This window comes from Corvus brachyrhynchos, unplaced genomic scaffold (assembly GCF_000691975.1).
Source record: "Corvus brachyrhynchos isolate BGI_N302 unplaced genomic scaffold, ASM69197v1 scaffold155, whole genome shotgun sequence".
NCBI lineage: Eukaryota > Metazoa > Chordata > Aves > Passeriformes > Corvidae > Corvus > Corvus brachyrhynchos.
This window is the reverse complement of record NW_008238434.1, coordinates 1569711-1590659: the sequence shown is the minus strand read 5'-3', so window position 1 is coordinate 1590659 and position 20949 is coordinate 1569711. Positions and strand designations below refer to the sequence as shown.

Sequence of the window (20949 nt, the reverse complement as noted above, 5' to 3'; positions counted from 1 at the left end):
GAAACACTGCTGCCTCACAGCACCCCACCTCTGCTGCTGGATCTTCCAGCTATACCAGCTCACAGCCGTGTGGCAGAGCATGGTGGAGTCACCATCCCTGGAGGTGTTCAAAAACCACGTGGATGTGGCACTTGGGGACAAGGTTTAGTGCTGAACCTGGTGATGGGCTGGTGGTTGGACTTGATGATCTGTTAGGTCTTTCCCAACCTTAATGATTCCATGATCCTAAGATTCCAAAATAAAATAAAAGGAAGTGAGCAATAAAGACACAGAGGATCTCAGATGTCAGATTATTCTCTCGTTTATTTTCTGGCAGCCCTTGAAAAAAGAGACAGTAAGGACACAGAAGCAACACCAGAAAGAGGCCTGTGGTCTGGTGGGGTATTGAAACCTGCTCTGTATCACCTTGGAATAAGTTTCTTTACCTAAAAATGGGTTTAAAACGTGTTTTTAAACAAGGTGTTAAAAGAGGCTTGAAGCTGAGGGAGGAACAGCAAATGAGCATTACTAACTTCTGGACTTCTGCAAGGTGAAAAAAGTTCAGGACAGCTTCCTCCCAGCCTTACAAAGGGACATCCTAAACAAACGCCGGGACCGCCCACGGCACACGTTTGGAGTCAAACCTCCCTCGTTTCAGCCTCTGCTCCCGTCCCTCATCCCACCCCACAATCAACAACCAGCAGCGAGAGCCCCACGGAGGAGCAGAGGGACCTTCCCCTGCCAGACCCGATCCCAGCCCTCCAGGCTGCCTCTCTCTGTGCTGGCAGCATCCAGGGATTAATTAGTGCCAGAAGCAGGGGCTGACCTTCACACAAAAATGTCCTCAGGCAAATCCCTGGGGTTTGGTAAAACCGGACCAGAAGGATTTGCATTGAATCCACAGCTGCAAAGCATCAGTGTCTCTGCTTCCCAAACACGCTGGCGAAACACTTCCTTCAATCTCTTTTAAAGCCATGGCGTTAATTCCGGTTTGTGTTTTCCAAGCACACGCCCTAAACGAGCTGTGAGAAAACGTCTGGAAGGTGTTAAGCACCAGCGGGATGTGGAGGGTGCTTCCTAGTTCTCCTCCTCATCCCAGAACTTAGAGACCTGCCTGGCACGTGTCCCGTGTCCCGTGCTGTCAGTGCTGGCCCAGCCATCCACCCCCTCAGGCCATCCAAAAAGTTGGGTGAGGAGCAGAAATGCAGCTGTGTTACAAAATGGTACCAAACAAGTGATATGACTTTAGAATCATAAAATCGTGGAATGGTTTGGGTTGGGAGAGACCTTAAAGCCCGTGCAGTGCAACCCCCTGCCACTGGCAGGAACACCTTCCACTATCCCAGGTTGCTCCAAGCCCCGTCCTACCTGGCCTTGGACACTGCCAGGGATGGGAGGTGTAGCTTTACCGGTGTCGTTTATTCTTCAGTGGCAGAAGTTACAGCTTCACACCCAAATAAGCCCCGAGCTGCCCGTTTTTCTCTGCTCACTTTTGACTTGCCTAAAACAGTACACCTGGGTGAGAATTTGAGAGAGACACAAAGGCCAAAATCACCTCAATGTTTCCAGGTCTCTGTGGCCAGTTTGGCCACAGCCTTCAAGGAGGGCTCACTGGAAGAGCATTGTACTGATTAAAGAGAAAATGTTTAAGTATAAAGTTGGTTTGATGTTAGATTCCTCGAGGTTTTTCTGACAGGTCTCAGGAAGGCTTCACAAATGGGCTGCTGGCTCCAGGTGAAGACGGAGTAGCAGGGAAGCCCCAGGTGCTGCAGAACATTCTCCTCTGCAGACATCAGACCCGGCTCCCAGCCCAGCACCAGTGACCCTGTCACAGCTGGGATTCCCCTTTCAGTGCCCCATTTGTCCCCACCTGTTTCTCAGACCTGGCTGTATTTTTGGAACCCTCGAGATCCACGTCCATCCTCCCACATGGGTCTCTCCAAGCTCATGTCTGCCTTCTTTGGGAGTTCTGTTCCCAAACATCTCCTGACCAAACCTAACGAAACCAGGAGCCTTTTGGCTTGGCCTTTGATCCCTAATTTCAAGTTGGTGGGGCTTGGCAGTCATGGGTTAAACAGCCACATAAGGAGTTCCTGTTCCTGTTGGACCCAGTCCTGTGGGATTTGGTTTGTCTAAAGTTCAAGGAGTCGCGTGTCTTTGCCTTGCCCCAGAGCCTGCTCCTCGCATGCACAGCAGTGCCGTGTTTGTGGTGCCATGGGGAATTCCTGGGAACCCGCACAGCCCCTGCCTTCCACCCTTCGTGAGAAGGGCCCTGTGTAACCTCCCGGGTGAGTCACATCCCTACACAAACCTGTCCATCCCAGGTGCCAGCAGCCAGCGAGGGGTGAATTTACAGCTCCAGGAAACGTCTGCTCGGCTTTGCTTCCAGCGAGCACCAGAGCAAACCCTGTTATGTCAACACAAGCGGTTGCACAACTGGCTCTGGCATTCGAGCGCACATCCACTCCCGTGCACGAGCGGCTCTCCTGGAAAAGCAGCTCTGTGTGCTCTGTCGGAACAGCTCTGCAGGTGACCGATCACACTGAGTGCTCAGGTTTCATCCCACAGACAAAACATGCCCAGGGGGATGGGTAAGGGCATTGGCTGCAGCCCCATTCCCTGACAAAGGGATTTTCTTCTCACCAACACAAACACACCGAGGGTGTGTGTGCTCCAGAGCTCCAGTGCTTCCCGGGTCCCTGGGATTTAGTCTGAGCATTCACTTCTGCTGGTAAAGGAAAAGGTGGGCAGAGATTTCCAGAGCCCATCCCGGCACTGGAGCCTGTCCTGTACTCGATGCTCTCCATCATCGCCTCCCTGATCACCTGCAGGGAACAACACAGCCAGCAGAAAAACTCAGGGAAGAGAAGCTCAGGGCCAGGCTTGGTGCTGGGTGTCCCAGAGCCCACCAGAGCTGTTCTCCAGAGGCCACCAGAGCTGGTTTCCAGGAATTGAGCTCACCCCTAAAGCCTCACCACCCGACCTGCAGGGTGGCACTTCCATGTCCTTCAGGCATGAAGGATCTCCCATGTGCTGCCCCTACAGTAATGTTTGAAGTCCGAAACAATTCATTCTCTAAATCCACCTTTTTCTGCCTCCTAGGGATCACACGCTGGGTTGGAAAAAAGTACTGTGCACACAAAGCAGAATAACCAGGATTAAAGGGAGGGGAAAATGAGAAACAAAGGATTACATTTCAAGGTATGGGAAAACTCTCTGTGGCTGGTGTCACACTGTGTGTCAGAAGAGCGTTCTCCCTGCATTATTATTCTCCTTCCACATTACCTTTAGTAATGTCTAAGGAACTTCCCTGCTTTATAAGGAATCCAAGATTAAAGGCAGCAAAGACCCATCCTGTGCACTGTCAGTCTTGTGAGCTGCCTCACACCATCCAGCTGCGCCACATCCCTTCACAAAAAACCTGAAAATGGCCCATAAATTATCAAAATAAAACTGTCTGAAAACAGCAGCTGCCAAATATAGTTTTATTTTTTATCATCTGGTAACACTATGATAATATAAACTGTATAAAGCATGATAAAACTCTTCCATGAAACAGAGTAGGTACATATTATAAAATAAAAAATACAAATATTACATTACTGAAAGGAAATACAACATTTAAAAGAAAATATTACAATAATATAATGGTACCAGTTCCTTTCTGTATTCCAGAATTAATGGAAAATGTTTAAATTATCCAGCACTAAGATAAGTTACTTTTATTTTCTCTCTTGATTTTAAACATGCACTAACTCAAACAGAAATAAAACCTATTGATCAATAAAGGAAATGTTATTTAACCAGAGAACTTTGCATGTAGACTTGGACCAACCTGGGCTAGTGGGAGGGAATGAGATCAACTTTAAGGTCCCTTCCACCCCCAAGCATTCCATCATTCTTTGGTGCAGTGGCTGTTAAAAGAAATGCATTGTAATTATTTCCCTTCCCAGGGATTTACTGATTTTAGCAATTAAAGTTTTCAGAGGTGCAGCTGCATTTTCTGTGTGTTTGCAGAGTTACAGCAATACTGGTTGAGATGGCAGTAAAATAATCTCTGTCTATGCACAGTCTTTCATTATTCGAAGTACTAAGAATATATTTTTAAAATAGCCCTTAAGGCTTCACATTCTCACCTGGGCACGTTTTACCAATCCCCAGTAAACGTTGCCACTGTCCCTTTGCAGAAATGTGTTGTTTTGATCATGCTCAAATGCAAAATCACTGTCAATTTATGAAGAAACATTCTGATCAGAAGTACACAAACTGACAAATAATTTAATACATGGTTGCCAGTAGGTCAAGAGTTCAAGCAATGTAATTTTGAGGATTAAATAAGAAAAAGAAGATATCAGAGGTTTAGTTTTTTGCTGAGTGGTACAGACGTTCTCAAACAGCAGTAAAGTGGATTTCAATTTCTTTTTTCTAATTCCATCATACCCTTCAAGCCATGCCCAATTTACATCAATTAAAAATCAATTACCCCCCAAAGGAAACCAGTGTTCACAATTTTATAAGAAAACAAAAAGACACTGAACCCAATGATCTCCAACTAATTCCAGAGTTTTAAAAATGAGGACCTCAGCCTACTGAAATGTGTTTAGTTTTTAAAAAAGCAGTACAAAATGCTATTGGAACGTGAACGCTCACAAGAAGACGTGTTCAGGAGTGTTGCACAGCCCTGTGAGGAGCAGGGATGCTCCACTGAGGTCCTTTTGACTCCAGTTCCAAAGGCAGGAGCAGTTTCTGGGAGGGCACAGCCTCTACGTGTGGTTGTTGTTGAGGTTGCTCTTGTTGAAGAACCTCCTGGCCTCCACACTGCTGAGGGACACGGAGCAGCGTGAGGGGTTCTGCTTCCTGTACTCGATGCTCTCCATCATCGCCTCCCTGATCACCTGCAGGGAGCAACACAGCCAGCAGAAAAACTCACATCTGAACCACTTTGAAACAGACACAAACAGCCCCTTCTGTTGTTAAAAGCTGCTGTTCCCACTTTTAGCCCTGCTCCATCACTGAACAAAGGGATCGATGAGTTTTATTACAAATAGTATTTCTTGAGTGTTTAAAACACTGATTTTAATGTGGTTAGTAAAAATATGAGGGAGGCCACCAACACCAAAGTCACACAAAAATATACAGTATTTAAACAGCCTCAGTGAAACTGAGAAGGGTAAATCCAAACATTGAGAAAATCCGTATTTCAAGGATGTAGAAAGTAATTACTATATTGAGAAAGATTAAATCTTCACTTTTATTTCCTTTGTGCTGATGTAACAAGTTTTCTTCATTATATTGATTAAAACCCCCATATCTTTATCTGGGATGATCATTACACTTGTCAGATGTTGGGATCATGATGTCATGCTATGCCAACTATCAATTACAAATAATTATTACTGAGTTAGCTGATAAAGAAATTTCCTTCAGAGAAAATTTCCAGTGTCCTTTTTGCCCAATTACACAAAAAAACCCGAGTATAAAATCCTGCACATCATGTTTATATCCTCCACAGCCCCCTTTGCTCAGTTACCCTGAATGGCTTGTGATGGTAAAATGGCAAAACCAAGGCAAGAACCGAATGAGAAAATCAAACACTGAGGCAAAGCCCTGCACCTTCTGTAGGGCAGATTTAGGGCTTTACTCACATCACCCACTTCCCCCTTTAACAGTCCAGCCCCTTTAACCCCCATACTTACATCCATGTTATTGAGGGTGTTGAACTCCATGAGGTCATGGAGCCTCTTGAAAGCCTCGTTGGGATACTGGAAGTTGAAGGTGGAGAAAGGTGTATCTGGATCATCAAAAATATCAAAGTCTGCAAAATCCTTCTCTTCCTGTGTTTCTCTGGGAACGCCTGCACAGGACAAATACAGAAATTCCATCTAAACATTAGGCCTGAGGATTTATTACCTTATTTTTAACAGCTCCTTCGAATTCCCTAAGGATGGCAGATAGAGTTCAAGAGTTGTTTCAGAGACAAAACATTCTTAGTACATAACCACAAAGTGATTCCAAAGGAACAGGTGGATTCAGCATCAGGAATTGTGAGCTCACCTGGAGCTTTGTACTTCCTGAAGTCGATGTTGGCCAGCACAAAGTGGATGATGGTTGGACAGTCCTTCTCCGAGGAGGTGTCCTTTGGTTTGAACACATAGCACTCCTTCATGCCCTCCCGGTCAAACACGTTGGGGTCTATCTTGGGGAAAGGAAGCTTGTTCATTTTGGCCCATTTTTCAGCCAGCAGGATTTCCTGGAAAGAGGAGAAAGACTCAGGTCCATAAAAGCCTCCACTGCAAAGTGAGGTTTGCAGAGACAGGGATCATGTGGGGTGGTTAAAGCAACCCATAAATTTTTAAATCTCCAACACAGGAAGGACATGGAAGGAGTCCAGAGGAGGCACCAAGATGATCAGAGGGATGGAGCAGCTCTGCTGTGAGGAAAGACTAGGAGAGTTGGGATTGTTCAGCCTGGAGAAGAGAAGCTTTGGGGTGATCTAATTGTGGCCTTGCAGTGCCTGAAGGAGCTGACAGGGAAAGATGGAGAGAGACAATTTACAAGGGATGGAGTGACACTGCCAGTTTCCACTGCCAGAGGGCAGGGTTAGATGGGCTGTTGGGAAGAAATCCTTCTCTGTGAGGGTGGGGAGGCCCTGGCACAGGGTGCCCAGAGAAGCTGTGGCTGCCCCTGGATCCCTGGAAGTGTCCAAGGCCAGGATGGATGGGACTTGGAGCAACCTTGGCTAGTGGAAGGTGTCTCTGCCCATGGCAGGGGTGGGATGAGGTTAATGTCCCTTCCAGCCCAAACCACCCTGTGGTTCCCAGGACTAATCAAGCCCATCTCAGCACGGATGACCCAGCAGGACAAACTGAGCACCTCACTCACCCTGCCCATGCTCCACCACCTGCCATGAGTCACAGGAAGGAATCTGATCTGCCCCAGAAACCTGGGGGTGAATTTACAGAGCTGACAGTGAGGGAAAAGCCATCCATAATTTTACTTTGCAAAGGAGTACCAGTGCTGTGGAAACCATGAGAGTTCCTAAACACCGGGCCATGCATTGTTGTACTCAGAGTCGATCCCTGCACACAGCAGCCTCTCAAAGCACACCGAGTGAAGAAATCTGGAAAACAGGCTTCTTTTCCCTCATGACAACTCAGTAAACAAGATAATTTGTAAATAATGACTCAAAAGCATGTAATGAGGGTGTGTGAGAGGGAGGAGAGGGAAGGTCAACATCTTTAATCTTGGTTTTCAATGAAATAGGACCCTTCCTTGGGCGGCTGTTTTGGATACGCAAGAGATTAAGAGATAGTGGGTGTAAAGTGATAAACCAAGGCTCGAGTCATTGAGTTCAGCTGGCTGATTTCCCCACGGGAGTAAAATATTAGAGTGCTACCATAGATACAAGCCCACTCCTGAAGTGCCATTTGCTCTTTGCAATGCACCAATGGGACAGAACTGGTTCCTGTTCCTGTCCTCTACCTCAGGAACACACCAATGTCTGCCTCAGCACACACCTATTTGTGCCTCAGAAACAATGGACCATTCCCTTCAACAGAGCCTTCTGGAAAACCTGAGGCACCATCTAATTTTCCCACCATTTTTTATTGTGTCAAGGGATATTTTGCCTTTTGAAAATGACAGTTTAGAGGAAAACCTTCAGCATGCCACTTGAGTGGTAATTAACCTCTCCATGTTCCCTGAAACAACCCAGAAAATTGCAGCTGACAAAGACAGAATGCTAAGAGTAGCAGGGGTGACCATACACAGCCTTTTGCTCGGACGCCACATGTGGAATGTTAAGAAAGGGAGGAAAAGGATGTTTCAGAGGCAATGGCAGTGCTTTGTCAGCAAATTTAGCTGCTGGGGCAAACATTCACGACAAAAAAAGGAGCTATATTCTTATGCAAATACAATATTAAAGGAAGAAACAGACTCTGGGATTCAGTAATTTAAGGAAAAACAAAAGATCTCAAGCACTAGGAAGTCTCCTCACTGCTCTATTCTCCCCAGTAGCCCCAAAAGACCTACAGATTACAGGAATGTCTCCTTTATATTCTCCTGAAATTTGTCTTTGCAGTTGGCAGCACTGGTCTCAAGCTCATTTTGCTACTGCTGTTATATTCTAATGTTGTTTGGGGGTTTTGTCACTCCATAGCAGCTGAAGGAGAAGTATTCTCTGTTCTAACTGAAACTTGTCTGTAAAGCAACAAGGAATGCCAGCTGTTTCTCAAACAGGAATGCTTTCTGAATTCTTTTAAAAATTATTTTAAAAATTCATTTGGGTTTGAAATAAATAATGCCTCTTTCTTGAGGATGGTAGAATCATTAATGTTGGAAAAAACCTCCAAAATCACACAGATTGACCAAATCCCACCATGCCCACTAAACCACAGCACAAAGAACCTCACAATAGTCTCTGAAGCACTACTTTTTGGTAGCAGTTACCAAAATGATCCATGTAAAGGCTTTGGGATCAGCTGAAGCTGTATGGATGTGCAGGATGTACAGACTGACAGCTGTGCTTTCCACACCTGCTGCGGAAAACACTTAATCCCTGTTTTCCTGTTGCTGTTTTGCTCTGGCCTGGATGGATTTGAGTCCCATTTAAACCAGTGCTGGGATTATCCTGGTGAGATGTAAATGAAAAGTTAGCCCTGCTTCCAAAAGGTTATTTATTTAGCAATCCTGAGATGATGCACTTCTGCAAGATGATGACATGAAACCATCCATTTACATCACAGCACACAAAGAAGAGCAGCTGGGCAGAGGGAGAGTACGGCAGGGAAAATGACTTAATTGTTTAATTCTGACAGAAAATAAAACTCTGCAATCAGTGCCAAAGCAAAACTTCCATAAAAACAACTGACCTCCTACTTCAAAGGAATTTCATTATCCCTCTCTGTGCCAGTTGCCTCATGGAAGGCATGTAAACAGGAACTGAGGCACAGGGGAATATTCTGCCTTGACGTCGAAAGAAATATTCCAAAGCTGTAGATACAACAGCACCAAGGCCTTCTGGGACCATGTGGAATAGAACTGAGTCACCTTAAACTCCTGAACCCAGGAAGAGAAGGGCCTGTGTCACTTACTTTGAAAGGAGGGCTGGAATCACTTGGCCTGGCTGAGAAATCAAAGGAGATGATGAGATCCACACCTCTCTGGGGCCTTAGGATGAGCGGGTAGGGCAGGTTAAAGGTCAGCCCACTGTCCACGATGTGGATCTTCTTGCTCTTCACATCCAGGGGCTCATAGATCCTCTCAAACTCATCAGGATCTGCAAGGAACATGGGAAAACTGAGCCAAGCAGGGACAGCTGAGTTAAGAACTGAGGTTCTGAAGGGCTTTTCAGTGTCTCCCTAGGTTCTGGAGAGAGCATGCAATTTGAACTGCATAGTGTATCCCAGTTAAACACACCATGAACTCAAGTGTAACTAAAACTCTTAAAAACTGGAGAATGAGGTGAAAAGCCAGATCTGGAAGAGCCCTCAGGAGGCCAAGTGCACAAGGCAGACCCAGAGGTCTTCAGGCAAAACCAAAGGGGACAAAAGCCCAGGTTTGATCCCAGCCCTCCCACTTTCACTCCATCATCCCAAACAATCCATGCACAAAGGAAAAAGTTTATGGGATGTTAAGAGACAGCTGGGGGTGTCAGAGGATGGTCCCAGACTGCTCAGTGGTGCCAGAGACAGGATGAGGAGCAATGGCCATAAACTAAAACACAACAAGTTCCACCTCAACACGAGGAAGAACTTGTGTTCCTTGGAGGGTGCAGAGCCCTGGAACAGCTGCCCAGGGAGGGCCTGGAGCCTCCCTCTCTGGAGCCATCCCAAACCCCCTGGATGTGTCACCTGCTCTGGGCAGAGGGCTGAACTTGGTGATCCCCAGAGATCTTCCAATACTCTGTAATCCCTTCAGTGTCCTACAACCCCTGCCCAAACCTATTCCCCCAGGTTCCCTCCCAGCCCCACTCTCCCAGTCCTTCCCAGCTCTCCCAAACTTGCCCAAAAAGCCTTGATGTGGATCTGCCCTCCTGTGACACTTGTCTGTGTCTACTTCTGCTCATTAATTTGGGACCATCAGGTCTTGTTTTCCAATCTGCACCAGACCTGACGACCTCACACTCACCACTCCACTAGAAACAAAGAGAAATAGTGACCCATATCCATAATTTAGGCACTGGACAGAATTCCCTGTCAGCCACTCACTGCTGGTGCTGTCCCAGTGTGGTCCCCCCAGTTTTCTCTCTAAGCCCAACCTGATGATGTTTCTCTCTAACCCCAACATTCCCTCAGGTGCAGCTCAGGAAAAACCAATCCATTTCTCCTGGGTGTCTTCACACTTATCCAGGTCTCTGGATACTAGAAAATGAAAGTCTCTGGACACTACTAAACTATCCTTGCTGTACTTAAAACTTTTCCCCTGACAATCTTTTCTTGTTCTAGACCTTACAAATATTTCCAGTGCGTGGTTTTGCTTTTTAACAATAATCTAATGCTCGTATCTGTAGAGGGCAGTGTAATGTAAGGAATGCTGGATAGAGAAGTAATTATTCCTGCTATAATTGAATTTCCTGGCATCTACTTATTGACAATGGTAGTAATCTGAAAAAAAAAGGGTATTTTTGAAGCAAAGAAAATCCATCAAAAATAATTCTAACTTTTGTCCCTGTCATTTCAGAAGCAGCACGTTGTGAGCACCAAACAAAATCTTAAAACAGATGATTTCACTTTTTATTTCTGTTGTTATTTATTAGAGGACCCTTTCCTAAGTAATGAGGCACTATTTTCCCACTATTTGCTTTGATTTCTAAAGGAGAGAACACTTTTAAATCATTGCCTATTGCTAAAGGGCTAAGTGTGTTTATAAACCTATTTTAGAACCAGATATATTTCATAATCATGAGTTAGCATAAATCAGTGAAAATATATTGGTATTTATGAAATTCATCACAATTAAAAAAAAACTGGTAAAAAACCCACACTGACTACAGTTCCCTTTAGCACAAGTAGACCAATTTGGTTTTCCCCTTCTTGTTTAAAGATAACATGTCAAATATAATTTAACCCTTGTTCTCACTAGAACCTCTAAAGAATTGCAAAAATATTTTTGTTCAAGTTTCATCTTTTCTTATGTTACAAAAATAGAATTTGAAAGATCCTTTAACCAAGGACAGCATCAGCTATAACAGTGTTTGTGATGGGAGTGTATTTCTGCCACACAAACTCCCTCCCAACACTGAGGAACGAGACTGATCCTATTGCTTACAGCCCTCGTGACTCTAAAACCAAATTCATCAAAATAATCTTATTATATTTTAAAGGAGAAAACATCTTAATGTGGTCAATAAATTTATAACAACCATATAAATGGGTTCACATGAATTTTCAGCCTTTTTGGAAAGATGCATCCCTATTACCAGCACCTTCCAGTCCATCAAACAGCAAATTGGGACAAAATGTGAGGATGTGGCACTTGAGGACAGGGTTTAGTGGTGGTGCTGGGTTGATGGTTAGACTTGATGATCTTAAAGGTCTTTTCCAGCCTTAACAACTCTATGGGTCTGTGTTTACCAGGCCAGTTCCATGTTCAGTCAGCCCAGCCCTCTCAGCTTCCCAGCAATGGGATACACAGACTGATATTTGTTTGGAAATCATAAAGAGGGCATGTCCTAGAGACCAAATCTGCCACAGATGGCAGCTCCAGTGGAAGGAGGGGAGATGAGAAGGGCATTTGCTACTGACGTCCATCTACTGCAACAGTTTCCATAAATACTGAAGTAAGGAAGCAGAGATTAGGGGTTATTTTCCCCCATTGTTATGCAGTTGGCATTTTCTCAAGTCATTCTGGTGTGTTGTAACATCAGAAAAGAAACAGAACAACTCTGAGTTCACAATGAAATCATTCCTGATGAAATAAGAAAATGCTCAGCATTATTCCCACAAATAGAGTCTGTGGAAAAGCAAAGCCAAGGGTTTTATTTCCAGACCAAGCAGCTGGGATCTCTGCTGCAGGCACTGCAGACCCTAAATTCAATCCTCAGTAATGACTGTAAGACTGCCTTAGGTCAGCCACAGTTCATCCTCTGCAGAGGGCTTGGGACAACTGGAGATGGAAGTATTATTGATATCCTTTTTTATTCACTTATTTCTCCTTTGGAGTGTCTGGCAATAAAGGAGAGTAAGTCTTAAAGCAATACAGACTTCTCTGTGCACTCAAGCTGACAGGTAAACTGCCAGTGCTAGGAATAAATATGCACAGCTTAAATGCATCCAGTGCCATGATAATCTAAGGATTTAAATTTTACACCAAAGTCTCCCTTCTGTCTGCACCTCTGGGCTCCTCCATATATTAGGAAAATTCACAGCATTAAAATGTGTTTACACTCATCACACTGCTGAATGATCACATTTTATATTAACTGCTGACATTTCAAGGGGTTTTTAACTATTCTTGACTATAATATTGCAACCACTTGCAGCTGTCAGATCTGAGTTGTTACTGCAAGTTTATGAGTGTGGGCTTCAGGTAACAGCAAAAAACTGCAGTCATGCCAAACTTTTCCCATTTTAACCCAAAGAAGTTTCAGGCACTCCAAAGTAATTGTGTCAGAGGTGTAGAGTTCCGTCAAACCAGCATTTTATTTCCACTGAAATCAAATCCCAGGAAGCTGATAGTTGATTCTGAAGACTATCCACGTGCCTTAATTATGCAAAATTCTCATCAACTGTCATTTTTTCCAACTATAAATTTCCTACCCACTTTCCTGCCTCTTTTCCAAGTACTATAAATATTAAGACTACCCAGTTGTAAACACCTCCGAGATGACAGAAATATTTAGAAAGTGGAGTCCAGATGGAAATTACTCTTCAAGCCCTGCATGGGATTTGTTGCATTCACAAATACACATTAGAGCACGGCTGCTTCTTAAGCTTTTAAATGACTGTTGCTTAATGAGCAGTTGGGACAATCTCCTTCCTCTAATAGGAAATGAGGGCTGAGGGGACTGTTGCTGTCACCAAGGGATGGTTGGTAGGGCTGTGCTGGGAGGAAGAGCATGGAAGAACACCCCCTTCAGAGAGGTGGAGTTGTTCTTGTCTTGATGGATCATAGAATCATGGAATGGGTTGGGTTGGAAGATCACCCAGTGCCACCCCCTGCCATGGGCAGGGACACCTTCCACTAGCCCAAGTTGCTCTAAGCCCTGTCCAGCCTGGCTTTGGACACTTCCAGTGCCAGAAGAACACCAAGAAATTAATTGCCTTTCACTGGGCAGATTGCAGTGAACACTGTCCATGGCAAAGGCTTCAAAACCCTAATCAAACACAATTATTCTTCACAGCTCCTGTCCCACACACCACATCCCTCATGGAGTGGGGGAAGACTTTGAACTTCTTTTGCAAATTCGTATTTTTTTGAAATTCTTATCATCCTGGAATGGGAGTGGCTTGTCAGGTGCATCCACATGGGAAGAACACGGTGTCAGCAAAGTAAGAATCTATGAGCTGTGTCAGGGGAGGGTCAGGCTGGAGATCAGGGAAAGGTTCTTCCCCCAGAGGGTGCTGGGCACTGCCCAGGGTCCCCAGGGAATGGGCACGGCCCCGAGGCTGCCAGAGCTCCAGGAGCGTTTGGACACTGCTCCCAGGGATGCACAGGGTGGGATTGTTGGGGTGTCTGTGCAGGGCCAGGGGTTGGACTGGATGATCCCTGTGGGTTTCTTCCAACATTCATGGATTCTGTGATCCTACAAGTGAAGAAGTGAATTGCCTCCAGGGGTTTTTCAAAAGACAAAGACAGCAGATGAGCTACAAAGGTTTTGCAACAGGGAAGCCCTGCAGGAGAACAAGGAATGGTTTCATTTCCACCTTAGCATCAGTAAGAGCCAAGGAACAACACCCTTTAGAGACACCCTTTAGAGAAGGCCAAGAGAGTGAGAAAGTGGATGCAACAAAGGGTACCACACACAAAAGAAGTTTGATCCCCTCTGCCAAACCAAGGACCACTGTCCATCCAGTGGCTGTGCCACAGCCTGTGCCAGGGGACAGGGCAGGGAGCAGACAGAAGTCACCGTGTGGTGCCCTTTGATCCTCCCAGATCCCTCACAAGCTCTGTTGCTGGACACTCCCCAGCGGTGCTGCTGTGACCCTCCTGGTGTGATGTTACCACGCTGGGAAGTCGCTGCCTCTGGCTTCATTAATAAACACACACCATGCCAGCATTCTGGGAACTGACCTGCCACTGCTGCCGGCTCCTCCTCCTCCAGGGACTCCTGGGTGAGCAGCTCTGCCAGCGGGGACAGGGGGTAGCAGCTGTTGAGGTTCAGCCCCAGCATGAAGTTGTGCACCTTGCCAGCGCGGCCCTCGCGCGTGTTGAACAGGGCGCTGTCCCCCACCAGGGCCATCAGCATGCGCTGCACCCAGCTCTCCTGGCTGCTCTCCTGCAGCCTCTCCTGGCTCTCCTGCTTTGCCTCAGCGCTCTCAGTGCCTGCACACAAAAATGAAAGCACCCAGCAGTGATATTGAAACATAGCAAGTGTAATGCCAGAATTTCAGGGGCTACAAAATAAAGGACCTACGAAAATAAAACACTTCTTTCAACAAGCCAGGGGCGGGATGATGGAGCTTTGCTGCCATCATTTCAGAGGAGCGCAGAGAATCCATCAGCCAGTGAAACCTTCAATCTGCACCACAATAGTGTGGATATCAGGAAAACAGACTGGGAATGTCTTAGATGACCTGAGGAAGACTTAATTAGTCTGAGGGCTTTCTCTGTAAGCTCTGCTGGGCTCAGGGACAGACCTGAGCTGGTAAGAACCATACTTGATGTAGACATGAATTCATTTGGATGTGCATTGACAGCCTTGTCCATCTTTCCTGCCTCTTAGAAACCCAGCTTTCCTCAGGAAAGCAGTTAGTTTGCATAAAGGATAATGCTATAGCATGGGAATGCTAAAATACCTGAAAAGATCTTTACAGTAAACTGTAATCTACAATTAATATCTGGCTTTAATTAACTAAAGAGTACAATCAAAGATCCAGACTTAGATGTCTGCAGTTGGAGCTCGCAGTAAAAATGACCTGAACAGGTACCACCCTGCATTCATTCACCTGTCAAAACTTGACTTTTTTTGGGGTGTTTTGGATAAGAAAATAGTTCAGGCTCAAGCTTGATACTTTAAATCCAGCTTTAAAACTTGCCTCTTTAACCCAGGCTTTAAAGGAACTGAGTTTTATATAAGTAGCAAGAAAACAAGCATCAAAGAAATCCAACACCTGTCCAATAGCACTCTATGGAAGCGAGAGGGATTTCCAAGTGTTTACAATTCCAGATTTGTTGGTTGTTCACTATGGCTACAAACTAGGAGAGAAATGTGTTTGGTGCTGGCTGTAGTGTTCAAACAGGAAATCCACACATAAACACAAAACGTGGTACCACCTACGATAAGGGGAGTTGAAGAAGCAATCACTGAGCTGAGTTAGTGACATAACTCCCTGTCTCACCATAGAGGATTTTCTTTTCTTCTGTAGATCCTGAAATGACAAACAGCTGCATCCCCATCTTTGCTCCACTTGTTAAAAATAAAACCAGGTTTTTGCAGGTGAAAATCACTCTTGTCCCCAAAATATCATGAAGTACAGAAAGCTGACTAACACCCCAGAAATATCCAGGTGCTTTAGGTACTTAAGAGATAATTGTCAGTAGGATCTTTCCTTCCCACTGCCCAAGATTCCCTTTGTGGTTGTGCCTCTTCAGGGAACCTGGATTTGGGCATTGTTATAAACACCGTGCCAAACACAAAGAACTTCCTGTATCAGATGTCATTTGTAAAGGTGCTAGAAGACACCTGTGAATGCCTGAAACACATTAAACCATTATCAGGAAAGTATTTGATCAGGAAACCCTTGAAAACAATGGGTAGTGTTGGTTTGGGGGACTGGCAGCAATTCCAAGGTGCTTCTGAGCTCAGCAGCTTGCTGGAAACAGACTTCTGGAGAGCTCTGGCCCAGCAAACTACATTTTTGGGTGTATGTGGAATTCCAGATGTGTGAGAGCTGATGATCAGCTTGAGCAGGAGACATGAAGTCAAGCCCAGAACCTCCTGGGGTCTCTTGTTCTCTGTTTTGCTGAGCCACACAAAAGCTGATGGAAAAAGGAAATTATGAAATGAAATCTGAGCATTTCCTTACCTTTTGGATGCTGTGATTCATCTTCACTGTCTGAGCTGTCGTTGCTTACAAGGTGCTTTAGCCTAATATTTTCTGTGAAAGAAATAGAAACTCGTTTAAACTGATGGGGTTTAACTGGCAGAACACTTAAGAATTTCAAAACAATCTGAGTCATAAAGTTCTCACAGTCTTTATAATAGAAAATACAGCTGAAGAGAGTGGCTCTGCTGTGGACATTAGAATGTGAGCAGCAGGTATTGGCTTTAGCCCGAAATTTTTGGGCTGGAAAAGAAAATGTAACCCTGAAGCAGTACCTCCTACTCCTCCCTGCACCACATGCCTGACACACTTTATTCACCTTCATTAAAATTTAGATGTTTTGCTTCTGTCCTCTCAACAACTCCTACAGAAATGTTACTGTGGTGCCAAGGTGCCACTGGGACAACTCCAGCTCTGCTCCAGACTGTGGTTCAAGCCACATGAATATTTTCACATCTGAACCCGCTTCAAAGAATAGTTTTTAAATGATATGTGAAATGAGTCACAGATGACAGATAACATTCTGCCTCTCACTATGTTTCAAAAGCAGACTTTTCCATGATCACATTTATTGACAGGAATCCTCTATGAGGAGGCGTTAACACTCCTGAGGGGCCTCAGAAATAGGAACCTGAAGGTCTCATTTTCATCCATAAGTAAGAGATTATCAAACAGCTGAATTCCATCCATTAGGAGGCAGAGGCAGACAGAGGTTATTATTTAAAAACTATCTCAATCTACATTTTCTCTTCTTGCTCTTCAGAAAGATCTGGCTGTCTAGGACAATTTATTTATTGGTCAGATCTTCCCCTGTGATGCTGCCTTCTGAATAGGAAACAAAAGTGTAAAAAACCTTTCATCATTAACTACATTCTCAGATAAACTCGATAAGTCCATCCAAACCAAGCCACAACTCTTTACAGTCATCTTGCCACTTGTGTGCCAAGAGTGAAACCAAAACCATTCAATTTCCAAAGGATCAGATACCAACAGGCTGTGATTAGAATGGAGCAATCTAACAACCCAGAGATGAGAGTTTAGGTGCATTTGCTAATCCCTTCAATAACACGGCCCAGTGTCAAGAGATGACACAAGTAACTATCAAATGTTTGTCAGCTTCTGCTCTCCAACAATCAGCATAACAACATAGAGAGAGGATTCTATTACCTTCCAGAAAAGAGCTGGATGTATGCATGTGACTGTCAGCAGCTCTGACTGATCAGAAGCAAAAGTGCAAGAAAGAACATTCCCAATGCTCTTTCTCCACCTCAGCAGCATCCAGCAGTGCCAGCAATTAAAGGTAATTGATTCCACATTCTTAAATGACCACCAGTGGTGCCACCCTTCCACAGAGGGAGAATCTTGCTAGTAATTGCTCTGCATAGAGGAATTATTTACTAAAATTACCTAATTCTTCTTCCATGGTGGGCCCTTTATTCTGAGAATTGGAGACACCAAGGACTCTGTTAAATAATATTGAAAATGCACTGCCCCAGACACCTGAAAGAGGAAAAATACACAATGAATGGTGCTTGGCAGAAGGAAAATAAACCCCACATATCTTAAAAAGCACTATTTAAGCAGTTGGTTGCTCTCTGAATACACCTCTGAGTTTGGAGTGGGCCAAGTCATAAGCTCAGATGTCCAAATCAGAACGAAAAACCATGGAAATAAGAAACAAATAAACAGTGTGTATCCATATCTCTGAAATCTTTCAAATGAATGTCTTCCAGCAGACTGAGAGCTCCACTTCTTGTCTTACACTTTCTGTGACTGAATTTAGAAGTCCATGAACTACTGAAATTGCTTTTATTTTCAAGCCTCTTCCTGTCACATACTCACCCATCAGGAAATGCAAGGGATTTTCGTTATATTTCTTCACCACTGTGCCCATAAAAAACTTGCTTCCAAACAAATCAGGAGACATGAAAGTGCCATACTTGGCCATTCCAATCTCATATGGACTGAATTCCACCCAGTCTGCAAAGTCAGAAACAAAATTGTGCTCAGTAAGAAATCTCACCCTGAATAGAAACAGAGGAGGAAAACACAGAAATGAATGAAACCTTTCTCCAAGCAAAGACATTTTAGTGAAATGGGAAGCCAAATAACCATCAGGAATATCAAATCAAGGTCAGTGATATCTCAGCAGGGAAAGAATCCTCATTCTCTCTTATCACCATAAACTTTGGTAAAAAGAATGAGGTTGGAAAACCAGAGGTATAAAAGGAGAGATCACAAATGAGGAACACACAATGACATCTGCTTTTCATCCCCTGCTTCAACATGATTCCCTGCCACATGTGGGTCTAAGCTCCAAGCTGCTTTTCCTTCACTGCAATTCCACCAAAAATATGGAGAGCAGTGACAGAGGTGGCACAACAATCACTGAATATCCCAAGGGTTGTGAAATATTCTAGGAGAGCTATTTGGATTCTACCCAAACCTAAAGTTTCTGGGGAAATCCAATATCAAAAGGCAAAGCTGAGAGGCAGCTGATAATCAATTCAAACATTGCTAAAGATATCTTTTAAAAGTCCATTTTATTGAACAGAGAGCTCAAGAAAAATTCAGAATAAAATGTTCAAATGCATTTTCTGATCGGAGCAGAAAATTTCAGAAGTTATTTACATTCTACTGATGTAGGCCTTTGAAAATGGATCTTAGCTGACTTGGAAACACTTTGATACCAGTGGAGCTGCTTCCATCAGAGAATTCAGTTCAAAAAGGGAGCAAATAACAAGCAAAACATAACTTCTCTTTTTAGCATTTCACTCATTCATCTATTTCATCTTCCCTATCTTTAGCAGGGATTGATTTGACTCTAAACAAATCAGAAGTAATTCTGAAAAAGAAAGGCAAAAGAGAGCACTTTGAAAAATCCCCACATGTCATGGAATGCCATCCACCGAACTCTTGTCCTGAAAAGGAAAGATTTAATCACAACTGCTGGGAGTTTCATTTCACAGGGTAATGCTTATCTGAGCTAAGTCAAACACAACATCCTATTTTCCAAATAAATCACCCACAAATCTCCACATTCACTGGAACAGAAGGAAATTCCTTTGAAGACCCAGTCCAGGAATTGCATATCTCCTTTTGGCTGTATAAACATGAATTGGCAGATATGTATTTAGAACCAGGGTGACAGCAAAGCTGAACTGAGAATTAGAATTAATTTGTGTTAGTCCACTTCCAGCTTGCATTTGCACTGAAGGAGATTTCTCAAATCACAAAGCCTGCTCAGGAAAACAAAATTTCTACCTTAAAATCAATGTAAATTAGGAAATGTAAATATTTCTGTTCAGGATCTAGCACCCTCTATAATGACAGAGATGTCAGCCTCAAAAGGCAAACCCAAGATCCACTGGCACAAGGAATACCTCTTTTTAGAGCAGAGTAAAGCCTTCAGGTGCTTCTGATCTTGCTTAGAGAAAGACATTATTAACTAAAGATCCTTTTGGTTTTAAAATAGTAACCCAAATAAAATTTACTGAAAAACAGAAGTTCATCTAAAATCCAAAATACTCCTATTTTCAAACAAAAAGTTATCAGTTTCCTAAGTAGCAAAGTTAAAGACACGTTTTCCCATGAAATATTTAGCCTAATTCACAACCTCATTTTCATTTCCAACCAAAGCTTTGACAGCAACTTCTCCAAATAACTATTTCAGGAAATACAATGACATAAACCTGGAGAAACCACCTTGGCACTTCCCTTTTCAGTTCTGTATACAACTATATATAGATGCACACATCCTTATCTTTGTGTGGCATCTTCCACAACTGGACCCACTCTCAACTGAAGTTCCCAGAGAGGACTACAACCGATGGAATAAATACAAGAAAAACGGATTTTTGTATTACCAACAGCACTTTACACTGGGCAAGAAGTAAAAAAGAGGCATTATATCTAATTTGTTTGTCTAATTTTAATCACAGAATCATTAAAGTTGGTAAAGACCTCTAAGATCATCAAGACTAATTGCTGATTTCACCCTTCTCTGAAAGAGAAGGTGACTGAGGACATTTTCCTTTCCCTGTTTGATACACTAATTTAAACATCTTTTCCCTGGTGGAGTCACCAGGTTCCTCTTTGGCTTGGCACTCCTATCTGAGTATGTGATCACCTATCCCTGAGTAACTTCTTATCACTCTGTCAGATTCCCAGAAGTCAGATGCAATTAGTCTCAGGTGCATTAAAAAAAAGGGGATTTTAGTCAGCCACACACCTCTCTCCTTGCCACAAGTGACTCAACACAGATTGGGAACACACCTGCAAACATCAGCTCTGAGACATCTGGTTTGACGTGCAGACAGGTGAACAGTGGCAGAGCACACTGGGCATTATTGATCTTCTCTTTCATGTTGCTCAGAGTGGTGTCCATCCTCTGCAAGGAAAGAAAGACATCCTGTAAAGGCTTGCTGATATATATATATATATGATGTATAAAAAATAAACATCACATGTTTTTATTTTGTATAAAGATCTGGGAGACTCCTCCTGTCTCTGAAATTTGAGAAAAAATGTAGGCAAACTCAGTTACTTCTATGAAAAACAGAAGAATTGGTAAAAGGAAGTAATCTGCCTGGATGCCTTTTTTCTGCACAATTAAGGAAGGAAGGAGTGGGAGGCAGGAAGAGGAAATATGCTTATGTTCCACAAGCCAAAGGGGCATGGCCAAAAAGCAATCAGCTCTGCTGGACGAAGCCAGTGCTTTCCTTTTCTTACTCTGAAAGATGAAAGCAAGGAAATATCTCGTAGG

At 43.8% G+C, this 20949-nt stretch overlaps 1 protein-coding gene across 2 annotated transcripts in view; it reads right to left on the bottom strand.

The window, feature by feature from the left end:
* Positions 1-3445: 3445 nt before the first annotated feature.
* PLA2G4A (phospholipase A2 group IVA) overlaps positions 3446-20949 on the bottom strand; it is a 60958-nt gene continuing 43454 nt past the window's right edge. For both annotated transcript variants that reach the window (XM_008635400.2, XM_017736486.1), the window contains 9 exons: positions 20460-20574; positions 18027-18164; positions 17592-17684; positions 16167-16238; positions 14212-14463; positions 9072-9256; positions 6034-6229; positions 5676-5833; positions 3446-4874 (listed from right to left, as the gene is read on the bottom strand). In XM_008635400.2, coding sequence (XP_008633622.1) covers positions 4743-4874; positions 5676-5833; positions 6034-6229; positions 9072-9256; positions 14212-14463; positions 16167-16238; positions 17592-17684; positions 18027-18164; positions 20460-20574 — 1341 coding nt within the window. In that variant the 3' untranslated portion in view covers positions 3446-4742. The remainder of the gene's footprint in view (positions 4875-5675; positions 5834-6033; positions 6230-9071; positions 9257-14211; positions 14464-16166; positions 16239-17591; positions 17685-18026; positions 18165-20459; positions 20575-20949) is intronic.